This window comes from Macaca fascicularis, chromosome 16 (genome assembly GCF_037993035.2).
Source record: "Macaca fascicularis isolate 582-1 chromosome 16, T2T-MFA8v1.1".
In the NCBI taxonomy this organism is placed as follows: domain Eukaryota; kingdom Metazoa; phylum Chordata; class Mammalia; order Primates; family Cercopithecidae; genus Macaca; species Macaca fascicularis.
In genome coordinates, this window is record NC_088390.1 from 42,112,163 (window position 1) to 42,134,008 (window position 21,846).

General features: G+C 40.0%; 2 protein-coding genes across 6 annotated transcripts in view; one reads left to right on the forward strand and one right to left on the reverse strand.

Moving 5' to 3' along the window:
- MMP28 (matrix metallopeptidase 28) overlaps window positions 1-2,159 on the reverse strand; it is a 42,530-nt gene extending 40,371 nt beyond the window's left edge. For both annotated transcript variants that reach the window (XR_012425539.1, XM_015438183.3), the window contains exon 1: window positions 1,779-2,159. Coding sequence is in view for 1 of the 2 variants with exons in the window: in XM_015438183.3 (XP_015293669.3) it covers window positions 1,779-1,877 (99 nt within the window). In the remaining variant the exon portion in view is untranslated. The remainder of the gene's footprint in view (window positions 1-1,778) is intronic.
- A 393-nt stretch (window positions 2,160-2,552) lies between these two features.
- The window catches only part of TAF15 (TATA-box binding protein associated factor 15), a 37,984-nt gene continuing 18,690 nt past the window's right edge, over window positions 2,553-21,846 (forward strand). For 2 of the 4 annotated variants that reach the window (XM_005583482.3, XM_074019024.1), the window contains exons 1-7: window positions 2,553-2,645; window positions 10,732-10,771; window positions 12,743-12,794; window positions 12,883-12,967; window positions 13,051-13,156; window positions 15,631-15,824; window positions 16,945-17,065. In XM_005583482.3, coding sequence (XP_005583539.2) covers window positions 2,639-2,645; window positions 10,732-10,771; window positions 12,743-12,794; window positions 12,883-12,967; window positions 13,051-13,156; window positions 15,631-15,824; window positions 16,945-17,065 — 605 coding nt within the window. In that variant the 5' untranslated portion in view covers window positions 2,553-2,638. The remainder of the gene's footprint in view (window positions 2,646-10,731; window positions 10,772-12,742; window positions 12,795-12,882; window positions 12,968-13,050; window positions 13,157-15,630; window positions 15,825-16,944; window positions 17,066-21,846) is intronic. The other 2 variants (XM_005583483.3, XM_074019025.1) reach the window with 1 other exon arrangement.

Genomic DNA, 21,846 nt, shown 5'->3' on the forward strand with positions numbered 1-21,846 from the left:
ACAAAAAAGAAATGACAGGTTTGGCAGGACAAGATGGAGTTAGTGCAGGTCCTGACGTGTGGGTGGCAGCAGGTCAGCAGACAGGCAACCTCTGAGATGATCTACAGACTTTTTTCAGGGCAAATGATGTGAGGGTTGGTACATTAGTAGGGGAAGGCAAATACGGAAACAAATACTATGAAGACAACAAGAAACTTTTTGGAACATGGATGGAACCGGAGGCTATTCTCCTTAGCAAATGAACAGGAACGGAAAACCAAATACTGCATATTCTCACTTATAGGTGGGAACCAAATGATGAGAATTTATGAACACAAAGAAGGAAACAACAGACACTCGGGTCTACTTGAGTGGGGAGGGCAGGAGGAGGTCAAGGAGCAGAAAAGATAACTATTGGGTACTGGGCTTAATACTTGGGTGATGAAGTAACATGTACAACAAATCCTTGTTACATGTGTTTATCTGTGTAACAAACCTTCCCATGTACCCCCAAACCTAACATAAAAGTTAAAAAAAAAAAAAAAAAAGAAATCACAGGTTCACACTGTTCCTGTTATGAGACTGTAGTTCCTGGAAGGCAGAGGCTCTCCTTCTTATTTTTGTCTCTCCAAGGCCTTTCAGAGCCTGTCACATAGTAAACCTCCAGAGATGGCAATTGAAGGAGGAATGAATGAATAAATGGTGGTACAAACTTAAGGAGTCGATGAGTAACACTTTTGGTGTTTCCTTCTTTGAAAAAATTCTCAAAAAAAGAAAATAAATAAAAAAGAACAACCCTCTAGGTCCCTCTAGGGATCTTCTAGAATTACCTCTTCCCCTCCCCTCCATAACCCAATTCTCTTCTGTTGGACATGCCCATCTTCTCTGCTGGGCTGCCTTCCTCAATATATATGCTAAACAGTTTAATGGTTTTCAGTCATGAAATACTTTCTAATTCCTTTAGTCTTGCTTGTTTGAACTTATCTAGAGTGTTCTGTGACCCTTTTTATCTAGAGTTGAGGGCACAATCACTGCTGGTATAACAGTGGAGAGATGACCTCATGTCTTTTTTCTGACCTGAAAGCATTAATTCTGAACTTCCCTTTTCACCTCCATTGCAACCTGCTCCTCTTTTTGTTCCCTATCACAGTCAATGACACTACCACCGGGACCCCATGTCTACGCCGAAAACCCAGAATTCACCCCAGACTCTTCTCTCTCCACTACCCTCTCCAACCCAGGTGATCACCAGCTCTTGTCTAGTCTACCCCGGGGTATCTCTGGGATCGCTTCACTTACCTCTGTCTCCGGAGCTACTACCTAAGTCCAGGGCACTATCATCTCTCACCAAAATTACTGCATTGGCCACCTAATTGGTCTCTGCTTTTAAGCACCTCTCATCTCCGTGCATTTTTCATTTGGCAGCCAGAAAATACAAATCTAATATAACTCCTCTCCTACTAAATCTGGTGAGTGGTTCTCATTTCCTTCAAGATAAAGTGCAAACTCTAATGCATTTGACAAGGCCGCAGCTATTTAACCCCCTCCTTTTCGGGCATCATCTCCTTCTACTCTCCCTCTGAACAACTACTTGTTCCACAACCAGTCTGCAAAGTACTTTGCTCACTTCTTCACTCGGTCAACTTCTGCACATCACTTACGGTTTGGCTCAGATACCATGCCCTCCCGGAAAAAGTCTTTGTTGGCTCTCTGAGCTTTTCCAGCCCGTTTCCTGCTACAGAGCCCAAGCGGCCTTGGGCCCACCCCTCTGGGCCGTGCAGCATTTTGATTAAACTCACATGCAATGGCGTCGGGTTACCAGGCTTCACATTCCGCCTTGGCCGTTTACTAGCTGTACGACCTAGGTCAAGTGAATTCTGTCTTCTCATCTGCAACATGGGGAAAATATTTCATCAGTCTGTTGTGAGAATTAAATGAGATGATGTAAGGTGCCTGACAAGAGTCAGCTATAATTACAGTGCTGAAAATAAAAGCTCGATCCCTCTGCCCCGCCACATTCTCAGGGTCAGATTTGTGTACGATTTCGTCTTAAGGCACCCTTTTGTTCCAGCATCCTTGTTTGCTACTCGGCGAGACAGTTACAACAAACCGGGAGGCGATGAGGTACGCGAGCCGGTCACGACTCGCTGTCCCCGAGCTCGCCGACTCCGAACGCCCCCAGGTGGCCCAAAGCACTCTGCAGCAAAAGCACGCCAGCTAGGACGTACCATTCGAAATTGTAGGGAAAGAAAAGCTTTGCATAACCAAATAGTCTGTGTTTATAAGGTCCCTCCTCTTTCGTTTCCTAACCGCAAATTCCATCAGACCCACTAAAGTGAGAAATGGGATTGTAAATAAGACGGAGCGAGAAGGTTCCGTTTCCTCCCCGATCGTGATCTTGGCATTGGTACTTTCTCTTCTCAATTCCCTCTCAATAATGGTACGGCTAGCGGAGGGGGGAAATAGTACCAACGCAGAAACACCCCTCCTGCCGCGGCTTTGTGGTACCACCCGCTGTCCGCTGATTGGCTGCCGGAGCGCCGCAGTCCGCCTCAGCCCGCCGCGCCGCCCTCAGTACAGCTCCGGCCGCCGCGCCGCCTGGCTTTCGTATTCCTTGTTCTCGGCGGGCTGTGGGGCCTCCGCGCCGCGGCCGTTAGTCATGTCGGGTAGGTGACTCCTTCAGCGAGCAGCGGCAGCGACGAGAAGGGCCTGGCGGGGTTGGGCTGTCTTCCCGCCCACTGGAGGGCCCTGAGGAGAAGCCTCCGGCCCTGAGGGAGGCTTGGGGTGGGGGGGCGGCCGCTGCCGCCGCCATGTTGGACTGGAGGCACGCACGCTCCCAACGCTCTCCGGCTGCAAATCACGGCGGGAGCGCCTCGGGCCTCTTGTCTTTTGACCCTGTCCTTGGAACCCGAGGAGACTTACCGTTCCCGGGGGAGGGTGTGTGTGAGTCGGGGGGCGGAGGTCGTCTACGCCATCGTAGGGGCGGGGGGAGCCGAGATTAGAGCATCAGCCTAAGAGAAGCGGTGCTTCTGGTTCTCCGCTCCGCCTCGGATCTTTCAGCGAGGCCTCGGGCCAGTCATCTCGCCGCCTCGTACCTCAGTTTTCCCATCCGTGAAGTGGAGCCGGGCCTGCCTGACTCACCCATTCATCAGGTGGGGGCCTTGACGCTCTGGGAGCCCTTTCAAAGGACGTTGCCTTACACCAAATCGTACTTATCGTTATTCACTCTGCAGTAACCACCCGGACTGGAGTTGGGGGTGTTTTCCTAGTAATTCAGCTTCCTCTTCACCTTCCTGCCATTCGTCTTCCCCTCCAGTTTATCTCCTGAAAGAGTTTGAAAGTGAGCCTTGTCTGTCTATTATTGAGAAGCTCCTGTAGGTGTATGTGGCATTTACCTTAAAACATGCAGACCGAAGGAAAGGCAATCTTTTTCCTCCCACGAAGCAGTTAACTTGGCAGAGGCCACCCATTGTGTGGAAGAGAAAGAGAGGCATTAGTCTCTTCAGGGCAGCCAGTTTGGATCCTGCTAAACCAGAATAAAAAGTCTAGAACATGGATGTCCTCCTGCTTTAGCAGACCTAGCTAATCACACAGGGTCCTCTACTGTTAGGCTGCATCACGGGCCGCAAAGACCCAGGTATCTATCCACTTGCTAGAAACCCTCATGAGAGTTAGATACCTCTTTTCTGCTGGAAATACAGAACATTTCCTGAAACCATATGGTTGAGGTGAAACAGGCCTTTTGCAGTCTTGTGTTTTGAGTAAGGCCAAACCTGCCTAGTGTTATAAAACCAGGCAAAAAACCCAGGTACCCAGTCTTGCAGGATAGAAATGTGTGATCAAAATGAAGCATCGATCTGAGAAGACTACAGCTTAGCGGGAACGTTTGGACAGGAGCATGCTGTACATTACTTAGATTAATGTTGATACTTAAGGAGCCAGGATATTGGTTTGTTTTTGAGGGGTGCCCATCTACTTTATGTAAGAGGCTATAAACTGCACTTCTTTCAGTTTCTGCTTAATCCTTGTTCAAATAAGTAATAATTTCTTATTCCAAAGTAGACATTGGTATATCTTTTACTAGGTACATAATTTGGGATGAATTCTGATAAAGCTGCTTAGAAGTACTTACAGTACACCCTCACAGAGTGTGTCGTAATCTACCCATGGTTTAACCAGAAATTAAAATTCTACCCTTGTGGAGAAATTTACCAAGTTTTAATGGTTTGTTTCACTGCTCATTAAAAACTTTTAGCTTGTATTGATCTTTAACATAATTATTGATATAAAACAATGGCTTCTGTGGAAAGTTAAAGTTTTAGTGGTTTGCTATTTGTAAAATACAGGCTTTTTCATGTATCATATTAGCATATAAGCTGGCTTAATCGTTAGTACTGATCTTGAAGCTACTAAGACACCAGATATTTGTTATTTTGTAATTTGAGTTTTTTTTTTAATACGAAATTGGCTTTTCGATGTGTGAAAAGGACTACTTATTAGATGTGTGTTTTTAAATTAACATTCAGTTAATTAAAGCTAGACTTTATATTCTTAGGCTTGGTATACTATTTATATGTTTTGTAATAAGTGTATAAAAATAATACCTTTGACTTTGTATAAAAATAATGCTTTTGACTTGCTCTTTGATGCATGTTTATTAAAATCCCCCAAAACAACTAATGCCATTAATAATTTTAGTTAAGTCCTTTAAACATTCCAGACTACATATGTTTGATATATCCAGTTTAATATACCCAATTGACTCAACCACTCCAAAAAACCTAATAAAATATAAGCACTTAAGTAATCAATAAATCAAAATTGTAGAAATTATAAGTCAGAGTCTTATATTCAGGTACTGTTTACAAATGTGAATTATCTAACACCTTACAAATTCAGATTAGTTACACACATAAAATTACAAAGTCAAGATACCTTCTCATTCTGGCAGTATGGCAGACCACGATTAACTTGAAAATCTATCTACAAAGATTTTTTAAAATGCGAAAACTAAGGACAAACCCCCAGTGCCAAAAATGAAGTAGGAGGCAGCATGGTAGGCAAAGAGCTAACTTGCCAGTTACACTGGAGAGGAAGGTGTACACCTCTTTTAGAGACCTGAGTTTTATTGCTCAAGTAACTGCATAAGGACCAGAGATAAAACGTATGGACCATTAATGACAGGTAATGGGAACTGAGACTCTTAACACAAATTGTAGACTTAATGTGTTATGGAGTCGAAGGACTACACATTCTGTGAAGGAATGAACTGGAGAAAACCTTAGTACCAACATAAGAGATAACAGGGTAGCATGGACATTTAGGCTCCAGGAAACCTTAAGACAAATTAACGTAAAAATGGTTTCTGGGCTGGTAATACTCTTGGTGTTTCTGTTAAACACATGAAAAACGGCCCGACGTGATGGCTCACGCCTGTAATCCCAGCACTTTGGGAAGCTGAGCTGGGTGGATCACCTAAGGTCGGGAGTTCAAGACCAGCCTGACTAACCCTGAAGAAACCCCGTCTCTACTAAAAATACAAAATTAGCCAGACAGGGTGGCGCATGCCTGTAATCCCAGCTACTCAGAAGGCTGAGGCAGGAGAATTGCTTGAACCTGGGAGGTGGAGGTTGCGGTGAGCTGAGATTGTGTCATTGCACCCCAGCCTGGGCAACAAGAGAAACTCCATTTCAAAAAAAAAAAATCAAAAACATTTTCTGGAGGACATTTCACAGTTTAGATGACAAGGAATTTCAGATAAAGCAAGCCTTGCAAAAGATGTGTTCATAGTAAATTGCAGAGCTTTAGGAAACATTTCACCGAAATGAGAGTCAATGACAGGATTAAAGCCTCTAACATTATCTGAGAGAATATTTTTATGTTTAAAATTGTTAAAAAAAAAAAAAAAAAAAAAACCTAAAGGAAGGAATCAACCCTAAGATCAAGGTGTTGGCCGGGCGCGGTGGCTCACGCCTGTAATCCCAGCCCTTTGGGAGGCCGAGGCAGGTAGATCACCTGAGGTCAGGAGTCAAGACCAGCCAGGCCAACATGGCAAAACCCCGTCTCTACTAAAAATATAAAAATTAGCCAGGCGAGGTGGCAGGCACCTGTAATCCCAGATCCTTGGGAGGCTGAGGCACCAGAATAGCTTGAAGCTGGGAGGCAGAGGTTGCAGTGAGCCGAGATCGAGCCACTGCACTCCAGCCTGGGTGACAGAGCAAGACTGTCTCAAAAAAAAAAAAAAAAAAAAAAAGATTAAGGTGTTAATAAAACAAGCCACATAGATTTGAAAAAGAATAAAATGTTTAGAATTAGAAAAAGTGAGTAAGTTGGATAGCAGACCTAGTAGAAGAAAGAATTACAGATATGATGGATGTGATTTATCTTTCAGATGTGGAAGGTAGATGTGATCTTCCAGCATTCAGTTCAGGGGGATAAGATATGAAAATGAAAGATTTCGGGCATGGTGGCTCACGCCGATAATCCCAGCATTTTCAGAGGCTGAGGTGGGTAGATCGCTTGAGTTCAGGAGTTTGAAAACAGCCTGGGCAACATGATGAAACTCCCATCTCTACAAAAAGTACAAAACAGATCAGCTGAATGTGGCAGTATGCGTGTGTAATCCCAGCTACTCGGGAGGTTGAAGTGGGAGGATTACTTGAGCCCAGGAGTTCGAGGCTGCAGTGAGCTGTGATTGTGCTAAGCACTCCAGCCTTGGCAACAGAGCAAGACTCTGTCCTGGGGAAAAAAAAAAAAAAAAATTAACAACTATGGGAGATAGATTAAGAACTCCTGTCATACGTCTAATAAGAGGTTGAGAAGGAGAAAATGGAGGAAGAATCAATAATTTCCAAAGTAAATGAACATTTTGAAGTGAACACTAGTTTAAAACATGAAACAAATTCATACCTAGATACATTGATATGAAAATGCAGGTTATGAAATACCAATAATCTACTAGAGAAAAGAGGAAGCAGTGGTATGATTGATAACAGACTAATTAAATATTTTAAGAAGCTGGAAAATAATGAAATGATCCTTAGAGTTTAGAGAGAAAGTACTTTGAATTTTCTTTTTTTCTGGGTTTTTTTTTTAATGGAATAGCTGGGACTGACAACAACAGGTGCACACAGCCTTACCTGGCTAATTTTTAAAATTTTTTGGATAGGGTCTTTCTGTGTTGCCCAGGCTGGTCTTGAACTCCTCAGCTCAAGCAATTTGCAAACACCAACTAAAAGGTGAATTTTTTTTTTTTTTTGAGACAGAGTCTTGCTCTGTTGCCCAGGCTGGAGTGCAGTGGTGTGATCCCTGCTCACTGCAAGCTCCGCCTTCCAGGTTCACGCCATTCTCCTGCCTCAGCCTCCTGAGTAGCTGGGACTACAGGTGCCCACCACCACACCCGGCTAATTTTTTTGCGTTTTTAGTAGAGACGGGATTTCACCGTGTTAGCCAGGATGGTCTCATCTCCTGACCTCGTGATCCGCCCGCCTCGGCCTCCCAAAGTGCTGGGATTACAGGTGTGGGCTACCGCACCCAGCTGATTTTCTTTTTTTTTTTTTTTTAAGTTATGTTACTAGCCAAAATAAAGTTCAGATGTAATGTTAAAAGGAAATTCACCAGGAACATAGGCCTATACTTTTATGTGCCTAATAATATAGAAAACAGGCCAGGCTTGGTGGCTTAGCACCTGTAATCCCAGCACTTTGGGAGGCTGAGGCAGGTGGTTCACCTGAGGTCAGGAGTTTGAGACCAGCCTGGTCAACATGGTGAAACTCCATCTCTATTAAAAATACAAAAACTAGCCGGGTGAGGTGGTGGGCACCTGTAATCCCAGCCATTCAGGCGGCTGAGGCAAGAGAGTTGTTTGAACCTGGGAAGCAGATGTTGCAGTGAGTCAAAATCCTGTCACTGCACTCCATCCTGGGCGATAGAGCGAGACTCTGTCTCAAAAAAAAAGTGTGTGTGTATATATATATAAATACACTATATGACAATTAATAGATCAGGTAAACAGTAAGAATATGACCAAACATCATTAAGACTAGATCAAACACTAGTAAAATATGAGTGATACAGCTAATGAGCATAATGTTATAGTCTGATATAATTCACTTGAAATTTAGAAAGTACATAATTCTTTTCAGGCACACGGGACGTGCCAAGGGGGAAAAGCAAAACCAGAAATCCGAACAAATACCAAGAATAATAAAATAACTTTTCTGGCTGCAGTGGAGTATTAGGAAAAAACACAAAGAGAATCAAAACTATACACTTTTGGAAATTTGAAAGCACTTTAAATAATTCATAGGTCTAGACAAAAAGCACAAGTGTCAAATAATCACAACAGTTGTTTGGAATGCCTTAATTTATAAACTGATTTTCTCTGGTGAATATAAAACGTCTACACTTTATCACTCAAGAATTTATACCAAGGGTCAGATTTACTAGTCAGTATGCTTATTTCTAGATCATCTTGGAGTTTTTAAGCTAGCCAGCTAAAGAAGTTAGATTTATAATTTCAGAGGGCTGAAATGACTAGGTTAAGATTAAGGACCTTACTGTTAGATTTGAGATAGGGTTACAGGACCTATGAGCTGTACCCTACTAAAACTTTGCCTGAACCTAAAGAAAATATGCTGCGATTATATACTTTGTCACTGGGGGAACCTACATCCATGCTTCAGGATATAGTTTAAAGCTTCATGCATCCGCAAATACCTTGTTTTACTCATTGTTTTCCCCCCATAGCCCTTTTCATCCTTTGATTTAGGAGAATCTGATTTCCTGTCATTTCATAGAGGCATCTAATCTCTTAATGTCCTAATTAGATTGTGTATTCTTCTCTGATTTTTCTTATTTGGTTGTTAGCTACAACTCTAGTTATCTTTTCACGGGCCTGGCAATGATGTGTAATTTTTTCTTTTTCATTTCAGCTAGTTTTATGCCCTCCATATTCCTAGTAGTAGTTGTGTCAAGATTTCATTTAATATTCTTTTTTTTTTTTTCTTCTTTTGAGACAGGGTCTCGTTCTGTCGCTAAAGCTGGAGTGCAGTGTTGCAATCATGACTCAATGCAGCCTCGACCTCTTGGGCTCAAGCAGTACTCCTGTCTTGGCCACCCAAAATGCTGGGCTTACAGGGATGAGCCACCAAATCTGGCCTTCATTTACTATTCTTAAAATTAAGCATTAAAATCTTATTTGGTCTAATTGGAGAGCTTTACTGCAGAAAAGTGGCAAATTTGGTGTCACCCACTTATATTCGGTGGCAATATTTTCATATTGTAGCTTTTTATAAATTGGATGAAAAAGTTTGTTACAGGGACATATTGTATAATTAAATTTTAAAAAGAGGAAGTTACTGAGACCCTGTCTCTAAAAATTAAAAATAGCTTGGCGTGGTACTGCACACTTGTAGTCCCAGCTATGCAGGAGGCTGAGGCAGGAGAATGGCTCAAGCCCAGGAGTGAGCTGTGATGGCGCCACTGCACTCCAGCATAGGTGACAGGAAGACTTCATGTCTTAAAAAGAAGAAAGAAAAAGTTACCAATTTCATTAGGTTTTGGTGAGTTTTAGAACAATTTGACAGCAGTGATTTTTTCAAATTGAGTGAGGTTGGGCCTGATGGTCAACAGTTTGCAACTTAGAGCCATTTTCTGTGGTTGCAAAAGTGTTTCATATAAAATTGCTTTTATGCATCACATACTTAGGTCATTCGTTTGAATCTGAGTAAAGCCTAAAGGATAGATAAATAGAACCTCTTCAGTAATTTTTGATATGATTGACACTTTGAAGTATTGAGAACAGCTCAGAGTTCAAATTCTGTATTTATTTTTTATATGTTACCATCCCCACCCCACCCCACCTTTTTAAAATTTTTTTTGAGAGTCTCTTTCAGTCATCCAGGCTGGAGTGCAGTGGCACAATCACAGCTCACTGCAGCCTTGACCGCCCCTGGATCAGGTGATCCACCTCAGCCTCTCGAGTAGCTGGAACTACAGGCACATGCCACCATGCTCAGATAATTTTTGTATTTTTTGTAGAGATGGGGTTTCGCCATGTTGGCCAGGCTGGTCTGAAGCCATCCGCCTGCCTCAGCCTCCCATGGTGCTGGGGTTGTATGAGCCACCATGACCGGTCCCTTGGTAGTTTTTTTAATTGCTCAATTGAAGCTACAAGCAGATATTGCTGACTTGCTATGCCAATTGGCTGAATCCCTGAAAGCTTGGTAAAATCAGAATAGAGCAACTAACTTAGCTGCTTTTTTTTTTTTTAGCAAGTCTTTGGAAATATTTTTGTTGGTGCTGACAGCCAAAGCAGTCCAGTACAGAGGAATGGTGTATATCTTGGGGTGGTAAGGATATACAAGTAGATGTAATCCTGAGGATGTCATAGTGCATGTCTTTCCCTTTTTTGGACCTGATTAGTTTTAACAGATGTCTTTTTATATATAATAATATTGCTTAAGCTCTTGAGTCTGTTTAAAGAATGGATTTTCACTGATTTACATTTGTTCACTGGCTTCTTGTGACCCTCAGCACACATGTAGAATAGTAGTTTGCAAATATGTCGTTATTGTAAAAAGTAAATACTATTTGTACAAATTTCTCGTTTCATAGTATTTAACTTGGGTTAGTTTTTCTTTCTGCAATTCTTCACGTTTTCTTACCATATTTCTTCTGTATGAGCTAAAGTCAGCCTTTGAAGGAAGCATAATTTTAAATAAGATTTAAAATTCTTTTTATGTGTTCTAGATTCTGGAAGTTACAGTCAGTCTGGGGGTGAGCAGCAAAGGTAAAGTATACATACATTTTAATAATATGGAAGGGTATAACTGAGGTGAATTTTGTCAAGCTTCTCTTGAGACTTGATGTCTGGATGTCATAAGTTAATTAAATATTAACTTGTCACAGAGTGAAGAGGGTCAGTGTAAATAGGTGCTGTAAAACATTTATTCCTTTTCTGTTTTTCTTTATGTTTTGAGACAGTCTTGCTGTGTTGCTCAGGCTGGAGTGCAGTGGCTATTCATAGGCAAATCATAGTGTACTACAGCCTTAAATTCCTGGGCTTAAGCGATCCTCCTGCCTCAGTCTCCCAAGTAACTAATCTCCACTACAGACGTGTGCCACTGCGGTAGGCTTCTTCGTTTTCTTAAATCTGTCTGCATCAATGAATATACCTCCTAGAGATTAAAACAAATTTCCTTGGTATTGTAAAGTTTATGTTTTATTTAGGAAATCTCTTAGAAGAAACAATTATTAAAGAAATTTAATGCCAGACACTATGGCTCATGCCTCTAGTCCCAGCACTTTGGGAGGCCAACGTGGGAGGATTGCTTGAGGCCAGGAGTTAGAAACCAGCTTTGGTAATATAGCAAGACCTTGTCTCTAAAAAAAATTTTTTAAATTATCCAGACATGGTGGTGTGTACCTGTAGTCCTAGCTACTTGGGAGTCTGAGGCGGGAGGATCACTTGAGCCCAGGAGTTCAAGGTTGTTACAGTGAGTTATGATCATGCCACTGCACTCCAGCCTGGGTGACAGAGCGAGACCCTGTCTCAAAAAAATAAATAAATAAAATTTAAGCAATTGAACTCAACAGTTTTTTAGAGAAAGCGTTTTAGGATGGTGTGTAATATGTTAATGTGTTTATTCAGAGCACATGTTTTTTAAATACCATAAAATAAATATTTAGCGTTTTTTTTTTAGTGTGCTTGCCATGCTCACAATAAAAATGAAGTTCTATTTTTATGTGAATGTATATATGCAGTGGGCTTCTCTTACGAGAAATACAGACTTCAACTTATAGGATAAATGTTTTACAGCTCAGTGTGAGGTATTCAGAATAGCACCTCAGATATCAAATTTTAAGCTTCTTGAAAAACAAAACTGATTTGACTTTTTTGATCTCATGAGATAGTGCTAACTTCCTAGTAGGTATCTAGCAGAATGTTTATTTGATGAAATATATTTTCAGAAGTTAAGGAATCTTGTTAGCACTTGATACCTTTAAAATGATTAAAAAAAAAAGTTTTGCAAATGTTTTAGTTTTCTTTGGATATTAGGAAGTCATAGTATAGATTCAGAAAGTTTTTCTGACTTGTTAGAGCTTATATACTATAAAATTAAAATTCAAATCCCAGGAGGGTACATTTATTTAGTCAGTCAACAAATATTTATTGAGCTATGTGCCAGGCCCTGCTACAACACTGAGGATACGGCATAATTTCATTCTATAACTGTACTCTAGAGATAAACATGCCTCTAATTATTGAGGCTTTTAAACTGGACTTCTAGTGCCTCCCTGTGCATCTTTTAGGAAGTTAAAGACATTTAACTAAGGCAAATGGTAGGAAAAAGTTAATCTGTCAAGATGTAATTAAATTGAATAAGGTATTCATTTTTTGTGTAGTCATCATTTTTGTGCTTCAGATATTTATTATAGGTCTTGCTATGTAGTTATTATTACCCCACACCGAAGCATAATTCTCTTGGAATTTTCTAGCTCTGATCAAGTTTTGTTTCTGCGAGACTGTCAAAACAAAACTTTGGGGTATTTGACATTCAGGAGATCTGGGAGTGACTTCATGTATTTCTTTAACAATCTTTGGTCATCACCTTTCAATTTAGACTCTAGAGACAGGCAGATTGATGATTTCTCAATAAAGCTTGTATTTGAGTTGAAAATTGAAAATGCAGGCAAGGTCTTCATTTAAACTTTTAAATTTTAACACATTTCTTTCAAGTATTACATTTTTCTTTTGCAGTTATTCTTCCTATGGAAATCAAGGCAACCAAGGCTATGGACAAGCACCACAAGTAGGTTGAAATATAAATTGTATTCTTCATAAGTAGTTATTTTTATCTTAAGTAGGTGATGAAACTTGAGTATTTACCTAAATTTCAGAGCTATTCTGGCTATGGGCAAACGACTGATTCCTCTTATGGACAGAACTACAGCGGTTACTCCAGTTATGGACAAAGTCAGTCAGGTTGGACTAGTTTGTTAAATTTGTTGTTTCAGAAATTGAAAAAGCAGAGCCTTCACTAAATGATATACTCATCTAATCTTTAGGTTATTCACAGTCCTATGGTGGTTATGAGAATCAAAAGCAGAGCTCATATGGCCAGCAACCATATAATAACCAGGGACAGCAGCAAAACATGGAATCATCAGGAAGGTAAGGAAATAGTAAAGTACTGAGATTGTTTTGGGCAGTGGGAATAACACTGATATTAAACAGATTTAACCAACAAAATCCTAGCTTTAGACTTTTTTTTTTTTTAAGGAAAGTTTTAATGAAGTGTGGATTTCAAAACTGTATATTATGGAGAATGTGGAAATAGCATTGTCATTTGATTCTTATTATGTATTTGTGAAATCATTGTTTAGCTATAAATTGATGTCCTTAAAAATGTTAGAAAATTTTGGACCTCTGCTTTATACCTGAGATTAAATAAAAACCTGCCTTTAGAATGAGACTTCTCAATATCTGTTTTTAAATTTCCATTTTATTTTTGAACCATTTGAATATATTACCTTTTCTGGGACAAAAATATTTTTTAAAAGGGTCAAAACTTACACATATATCAGATATCCTAAAATGTGTTTATTTGTTGATATATGTAGATGAATATTTACTGATAAATTTCAGGTTTTATAAAGTTGTTACCTTTCAGATTTGAAGAGTTGGTACTTAATTTTATGCTATTTACTTAATAGCAAGTTACTTTTTAAAAATTGTGCTTTACATTCTGTGAAATGCTTTTGCACTATCTAATGTAATTGATCTTCAGATACCACTATGAAATAGTGTCAGTAATTATTCCCACTTTACAGAGGTAAAGAAATTATTTGGCCTATCAAGTGATGTGGCTAAAAACTGAGGTCTCTAGTGTTTTCTCTCTACAATGAAGACATTTATTCTAAGTGAAAATTAAATAATAATCCCAGCACTTTGGGAGGCCGAGATGGGTGGATCATGAGGTCAGGAGATCGAGACCATCCTGGCTAACACGGTGAAACCCCATCTCTACTAAAAATACAAAAAACTAGCTGGGCGAGGTGGCGGGCGCCTGTAGTCCCAGCTACTCGGGAGGCTGAGGCAGGAGAATGGCGTGAAGCCGGGAGGCGGAGCTTGCAGTGAGCTGAGATCCGGCCACTGCACTCCAGCCTGGGTGACAGAGCGAGACTCCATCTCAAAAAAAAAAAAAGAAAAAGAAAATTAAATAAAAGCATTGAGGAAAGATTTGTGAGGTCAAATTACCACCCTTACAGATGTGAGAGTGTTTTGAAAAGCAGAAAGTAGAGTACAAATGTGGGGAATAATACTCAGAAGACGTACTACATTAAGAGAATTAACTCCTCAAGCCTTGTTGGTTAGTCTTAAATTTAAGGAGAATCCTTTTATAAATGATGTATTTTTGGAAGCATGACCTATAAATGTAGTCTGAAAAGAAATGTTAAGTTTGACAGCCATTTTAAAATGCTAGGGTTTGGACTGTAGTTGTGTTGTGCTTTCAATAGGGAGTTAGGGAACATACTGATCTTTTAATAGATTGTTCTGATCCTCTGGTGAAGAATAAAATGTAACTATTAGGAGATCTTTTTTGTCCTCCGTCCAGCCCATTTTTTAAATAAGTAAACCTATTGGAACTCAAATCCAATTAAATGTTGCCTTTTAATATTCACACCCTGAGAGCATGTAATTAATACAGTAATATTGTTCTGAAGATACTTAGGATTTTCCTTTTGAATTGATGGAATAAGCAGTCTCATTACCTGATAGACTTCTTTTCAGATAAAAAAATTGCATTACAAAGCAAGTTCCTTTACTGTTTTCTAAAATGTACTATCACTGAAGATGTTTAGAAGACTATACTGTAGGTTCTAAAGATAATTCTAAGAGAAAAGATCTAAAAATATTTTAAGAGATGATGCTTGTTAAAATTAAGTGATATAGAGTATTTTATTGTAACTATTAAAAGGACTCAACTCTTGTGGCATGTTTATTAAAGAGTCAGACATATTCCCGTACTTTGTAGCATCTTTTACTTTTTTTTTTTAAATTCTAGGAGACAGGCTGGGCGCGGTGGCTCACGCCTGTAATCCTAGCACTTTGGGAGGCCAAGACGGGTAGATCACCTGAGGTCAGGAGTTCGAGACCAGCCTGACCAACATGGAGAAACCCTGTCTCTACTAAAAATACAAAATTAGCCAGGCGTGGTGGCGCATGCCTTGTAATCCCAGCAACTTGGGAGGCTGAGGCAGGAGAATTGCTTGAACCTGGAAGGCGGAAGTTGCAGTGAGCCGAGATCACGCCGTTGCACTCCAGCAGCCTGGGCAACAAGAGTGAAACTCTGTGTCCAAAAAAAAAAAGTTCAGGGAGATAGTAAAAACTATAGTAATTTTTTGCTTTACTACAGTTTTCAAAGATACATTTTTTTTTTCATCATATAGCACCTCTTTAATGTTAGCAGAATTGTCTTTTGAAGGGAGTTCCAGGAGACTGCAGGTAACTAATTACCACGAGAAGGTAGTCATAAATATGGTTAATGTCTAACTAGTCAGGACCCTTAACATCAGTTTCAGTCAACTTGCTTCAGCAAATGTAATCTTCCTATGAAGTCTCTTAAGTTCTCCATTTCTATTTAGCCAAGGTGGAAGAGCACCTTCCTATGACCAGCCAGACTATGGTCAACAAGATTCCTATGACCAGCAGTCAGGCTATGATCAACATCAAGGCTCATATGATGAGCAGTCAAATTATGATCAGCAGCATGATTCCTATAATCAAAACCAGCAGTCCTATCATTCACAAAGGGAAAATTACAGCCACCACACACAAGGTAAGATTTACTGACCTCTATTATTATTTTTCCCCCTCGCAAAATTATTTGTATGAATTTCTGATTAAAAGAACCACGGAGGATTTCACCTGTTTGTCAAAATTTAGGGTAACTTTGAAGATATGTTCCCTCTCATGGTAATCAAAATTAGTTTATCAGATTTCTACTTCTGAACTTGGAGACCTCCAAATGGTCATGACTTTTGATGACTGATTACATGAATTTCCTTTTTGTCTCAGTGAACTCTGATCCTTTGACAATACTGCTGGTACCAGTTCTTTTGGTGTTGGTGGTGTACTTGATTTGGGGCACTTATTTTTGTACCTTTAAGGCCTAGTACATGGTTTGGTTCATAACAAGTGCTCAGTAAACATTTGTTGAATAATTGAATGAATAAGTGAATGAATAAAAGTGGAAGCACATTCACTAATAATCTTCTCTCAGTTTGAAGATTCAGTTATTCCTTGTCCATGCTCAATTTACATTTAAACGTTTCCAAAGTGAAGAAAGAAGTAACTTTTAAGATTGGGGGGCCGGGTGCGGTGGCTCACACCTGTAATCCCAGCACTTTGGGAGGCCAAGGGGGGTGGATCACAAAGTCAGGAGATCGAGACCATCCTGGCTAACATGGTGAAACCCCGTCTCTGCTGAAAATACAAAACACAATTAGCCGGGCGTGGTGGCGGACGTCTGTAGTCCCAGCTACTTGGGAGACTGAGGCAGGAGGATGGTGTAAACCCAGTAGGCGGAACTTGCAGTGAGCCGAGATCGCACCACTGCACTCCCGCCTGGGCTACAGAGCGAGACTGCATCTCAGAAAAAAAAAAAAAAGATTGGTGCTTTTCATCTAAGTTACTAAGGTTCTTGTAGCTAAGATTGTATTTTAACTCATACTGTTCCACATTGCTGTTTTGCCATATCACTTTAGCAGAATGGAATTTGACACAGATATAATTCTGAAAAACGTAATTCCAGATGATTTTATGATGACTTGCATTTGAGTTGTGTGCGCATGTGCCATTTTCTATAAGGATATGTGTGGCCTAAAGAGCCATTTATGATTATTTGAAGCCTTAGAAATGAGAGTGGTTATTTGTGTGTAATATTTTCTTTTTTGTAGATGACCGTCGTGATGTGAGTAGGTATGGAGAAGATAATAGAGGATATGGCGGGTCACAGGGAGGAGGTAGAGGGCGTGGGGGATATGACAAGGATGGAAGAGGTCCTATGACAGGATCAAGGTAAGTATATAGATAAAGATACCTACATTTTTTCTTATTCCTCTTTTGTTTTTGGTGTTACTTAGCTGGATCAATTCCAGCATCTAATTTAGTTAAGAGACTTAAAAAAGGGATTATGTATTGGAGAAAAAGGCAGAAATTAAAACTGTATTTTCAGTGTTAAGATCTCACATAAATGACCTTAGAATTGGCTATGTTAGCAGTTAGTTTATGTGGTACATGTTAAACACTAGTAGAGAAACAACTATGGTTGTGATTAACCACTTGACTTTCCTGCCAGAGCTAGAATCTAAACTCCTTTAAAAGACAACTCTGGGAAATCCAGTGTTTGTATGTAAAAATAAAAGGTAAGTTAATTCTAGATTGAAGGGCAAGGGCTATTTCTTAATCTCAAATCTCCTTGGGAAGGGAAAGTATTAGGAGGCAGTAATGGAGTAGAAAGGTGGGGATGGCGAGTAAGAGAAAGATTTAATGTAACGAAACTGTTTTGTCCCTCCTCTTAAGTAAATAATTATTGGAATAATTAGTGTAACATCACATAGTAATGTGTATTTTGTCTTGACTAAGTTGTGTAAAGGAATGTCTTTCTAATTCAGCTTTTCTTTTCTCCATGCTAGTGTTACCAGGTTTTGGTATTTATTTACTTACAGCATATGTTATGAAGCTGGTTTTAAAATTGGTTTTAGATACATCTGTAAGTTTACTACTTTGACCATAAAAACAAAAATGAAAAAGTAGTTGACATCTGTCCTCAGAAGAAGTTTGCAGGTTGCATATTTGTGTGTAAATACACAGGCTAAAAGGTAATTTATGTTCCTTGGGAATTGAAATGGTCAGTGGCCTGTTGCTGAAACTTATCAGTCATATATCAGCACCGGTTCATTCTTTTGCACCTTAGGGACCATCTGTCCCCTGAGGTGACCTGAGAAACAACCAGTTGCCCACAGACTGTTATTTCTTCAAGCCAGGATTTGATTTCACTGCCTTGTATTTCTCTATTTTTAGTGTACAGTGGTTTGATTTTATGGAAAACCTAAATTTTAAACATATTTGAAAAATGTTATAAGACTTGGACATTAAGTCTGTTGATTGATAGCCAAAGTCAGTTTACCAAAGTAAAACAAGTAGATTCTATGCCTCTTCATTGTCGAAGAGCAGTCTGCCATCATGTGGATATGAATGGACAATGTAAAGTGACATGGTACTTACTCTCTACCTAATAATAGCCTCCGTCCTATCCCAAACAAGATAACCAACAGGTATATTTAATTTACCAGTTAATATGTTTTGGATAATTGGCTGCCTTGAAATGCTTTATGTTTTATAGTATATCATAGCTTTAGTTTTCTTCATAAGGAAATTACAGTTATATCCTAATCGATTATTAAACTATCACTGTGTCTAAGAATGGAAGAAAAAGATAGGGAATAGGTAGGGAAGTCATTATAAATATATTTTCATTGGCCGGGCATGGTGACTCACGCCTGTAATCCCAGCACTTTGGGAGGCCAAGGCGGGCGGATCACGAGGTCAGGATATCAAGACCATCCTGGCTAACACGGTGAAATACTAAAATACAAAAAATTAGCCAGATGTGGTGGCGGGCACCTGTAGTCGTAGTCCCAGCTACTCAGGAGGCTGAGGCAGGAGAATGGCGTGAACCCGGGAGGCGGAACCTGCAGTGAGCTGAGATCGCGCCACTGCACTCCAGCTTGAGTGACAGAGCGAGACTGCGTCTCAAAAAAAAAATTTTTTTTTAATGTATTTTCATTTGTGACTCATCTTGTGACTAGAAGGTTGAAAGGACTTTGAATGATCCTCCTGACAAAGAAGGGAAGGAGTACCTTAACCAACTGTGGGGTCCAATTAAGTACTTTTATAAACCCCTGGCAACATACTTCATATAATTTGTAGCCTAGATACTGACTTATAAACTAAGTTTTTTATTTTCGTTTAATACCCCTTCATACAAAATCATATGCAGAAGTCCAGTATGTAGTTGGTCAAAATGATGCTGATCTGGTTTCAGTGGGGGGAAAGATTGGCTGAGGAAGGGATCTGCAGTCTTGCCTTATACTCTGTTATTTGTTGAGATGTTCATGAAAGGCCTGTTTTAGAAATCCATGTGGATGCCGATTACTCTTACATTGAGTTGGCAAACTGTGTGAAAGGCCAGATAGTAAATGTTTTGGGTTTTGTAAACCATATGGTTTCTGTTGTAACTTCATTTCTGCCCTTGGAGCACCAGAGCGGCCGTAAATAATAGGTAAATGAATAAACAGGATTGTGTTCCAGTAAAGCTTCATTTATGGGTACTGAAATTTGAAGTTCATATAATTTTTTTTTTTTTTGAGATGAAGTCTCGCTCTGCTGCCCAGGCTGGAGTGCAGTGGCACCATCTCAGCTTACTGCAGCCTCCACCTCCGAGGTTCAAGCAATCCTCCTGTCTCACCCTCCTGAGTAGCTGGGACTACAGGCATATGCCACCACGCCTGGCTAATTTTTTTTTTTTTTTTTTGTAGAGATGGGGTTTCACCATGTTAGCCAGGATTGTCTCAATCTCCTGACCTCGTGATCTGCCCGCCTCGGCCCCCCAAAGTGGTGGGATTACAGATGTGAGCCACCGCACCTGGCTGAAGTTCATATAATTTTTATGTGTCATAACATCTTTTTAAAGATGTGCTTTTTAGCTTATTTATTGGGATAAAGTGTTTTGAATTTGAATGTAAATGACCTGTTTTAAGATTTCTTTTTTCCACACAATTTTGCACTTAAGTACCAAAATACCCAAACATTTTTCATTAGTCTTCATCAACACTCCCATTTGTGTTCTCAGTCATCTTAAAAATAGCAATTCTTGGCCAGGCGCGGCTCATGCCTGTAATCCCAGCACTTTGGGAGGCCGAGGCGGGTGGATCACAAGGGCAGGAGAATCGAGACCATCCTGGCTAACACGGTGAAACCCCGTTTCTACTAAAAATACAAAAAAATAAATTAGCTGGGTATGGTGGCGGGTGCCTGTAGTCCCAGCTACTTGGGAGGCTGAGACAGGAGAATGGCGTGAATCCAGGAGGTGGAGCTTGCAGTGAGCCGAGATCACGCTACTGCATTCCAGCCTGGGCAACGGAGCAAGACTCTGTCTCAAAAAATAAATAAATAAAAAATAACAATTATTTTGGGGGCTGTTTGAAGAATATCTGGCATTAGTTGGTTTATATTAAAAGAAGAAGGGGCATAGACTGGGTGTGGTGGATCACCTGAGGTCAGGAGTTCGAGACCAGCCTGACCAATATGGTAAAACCCTGTCTCTACTAAAAATACAAAAAATTAGCCGGACATGATTAGCTGGTGGGTGCCTATAATCCCAGCTACTCGGGAGGCTGAGGCAAGAGAATCACTTGAACCTGGGAGGTGGTGGTTGCAGTGAGCTGAGATCACACCATTGCATTCCATCCTGGGCAACAAGAGCGAAACTCCATTGCCAAAAAAAAAGGGGGGGGCAAAATTTGTGGATGAAGATTGGCTGTAAGGTAAAGGATGGGACATTCTGAGACTTATAGATGGTGTGATTGCCTGGCTAGAAGAAGAATTCCGGTCAAAAAGAAGCCATCAGCTTTCCAAGTGTGAAAGAGAGATAAGTGAAGATTATAGGGACTACAGGAAACTTAATCTTTTTCTTTGAAAAAGCAATTGTAGCAAAAAAAAGACCATTTCTTACTGTCATCTATAATTAATAGGGACATCTTAGTGGGCTAGAAGCTAAGGGCATAAATTCTCCCAGTGATTTTTAGTTTTAGCATTGTGATTAACGCCTTGTAAAATTGCCAGAACTTAATAAATAATTGCTTTTCATTATTAGTATGCCATCAAATTTAGTAACTGTTTCAGGCTTTAATGTGTCAAGCCTAAAATTATCCAGATTTCTGAGGATCTTCTCCCCCTTGAAAGGGCATTCAATTAGCTCCCGTAGAAATACGCATGTATACAGGGGCACTGTATACATGGGTCTAAAAAAATAAATAAAAATATGCATATGTTCTGGTGAGTCTAGCACAGCATTGCCCAATAGAAATACAATAGAGGTCACAAATGTGACCCATATAGTTAATGTAAACTTTCTAATAGCCACATTGGAAAGAAAACAACACAAATAAACAATGAGAAAATATATTTTATTTAACCCAATATATTCAAAATATTTCATCATGCAATCAATATAAAAAATTTCTTTTTGTTGGTCATGATGGCCTGCGCTTGTAATCCAGCTACTTAGGAGGCTGAGGCAATAGGATTGCTTGAGGCCAGGAGTTTGAGACTAGATGGGCAACATAGTAAGACCTCATCTCTTAAAAATGAAAAAAATTAGCTGGGCACTGTGGCATACACCTGTAGTCCCAACTACTTGGGAAACTGAGGCAGGAGGATTGCTTGAGCCCAAGAGTTCAAGGCTGCAGTGAGCTGTGATTGTGTCTATGAATAGCCACTGCACTCCAGTCTGGGTAATAGTGAGACTGTCAAATTCCATTTCCCCTCCGCCCCATACCTCTTCACATGTAACAAAGGGAAAAAAAAAAGCGTAGTGTACATTCCTTTTTTCATACTAAAATTTAGAAATCTGTTTTGTATTTTGCATTTAGAGCACATCTTAATTTTAGACTAGCTACATTTCCAGTGCTCAGCAGGCCACATGTAGGTAGTAGATACTGTGGACAGTGCAGCTCTGGAATGATAGATTCTTGGCCTCCTGAGATGTTGATAGATGCTGGTTCCAGAAAGCCTTT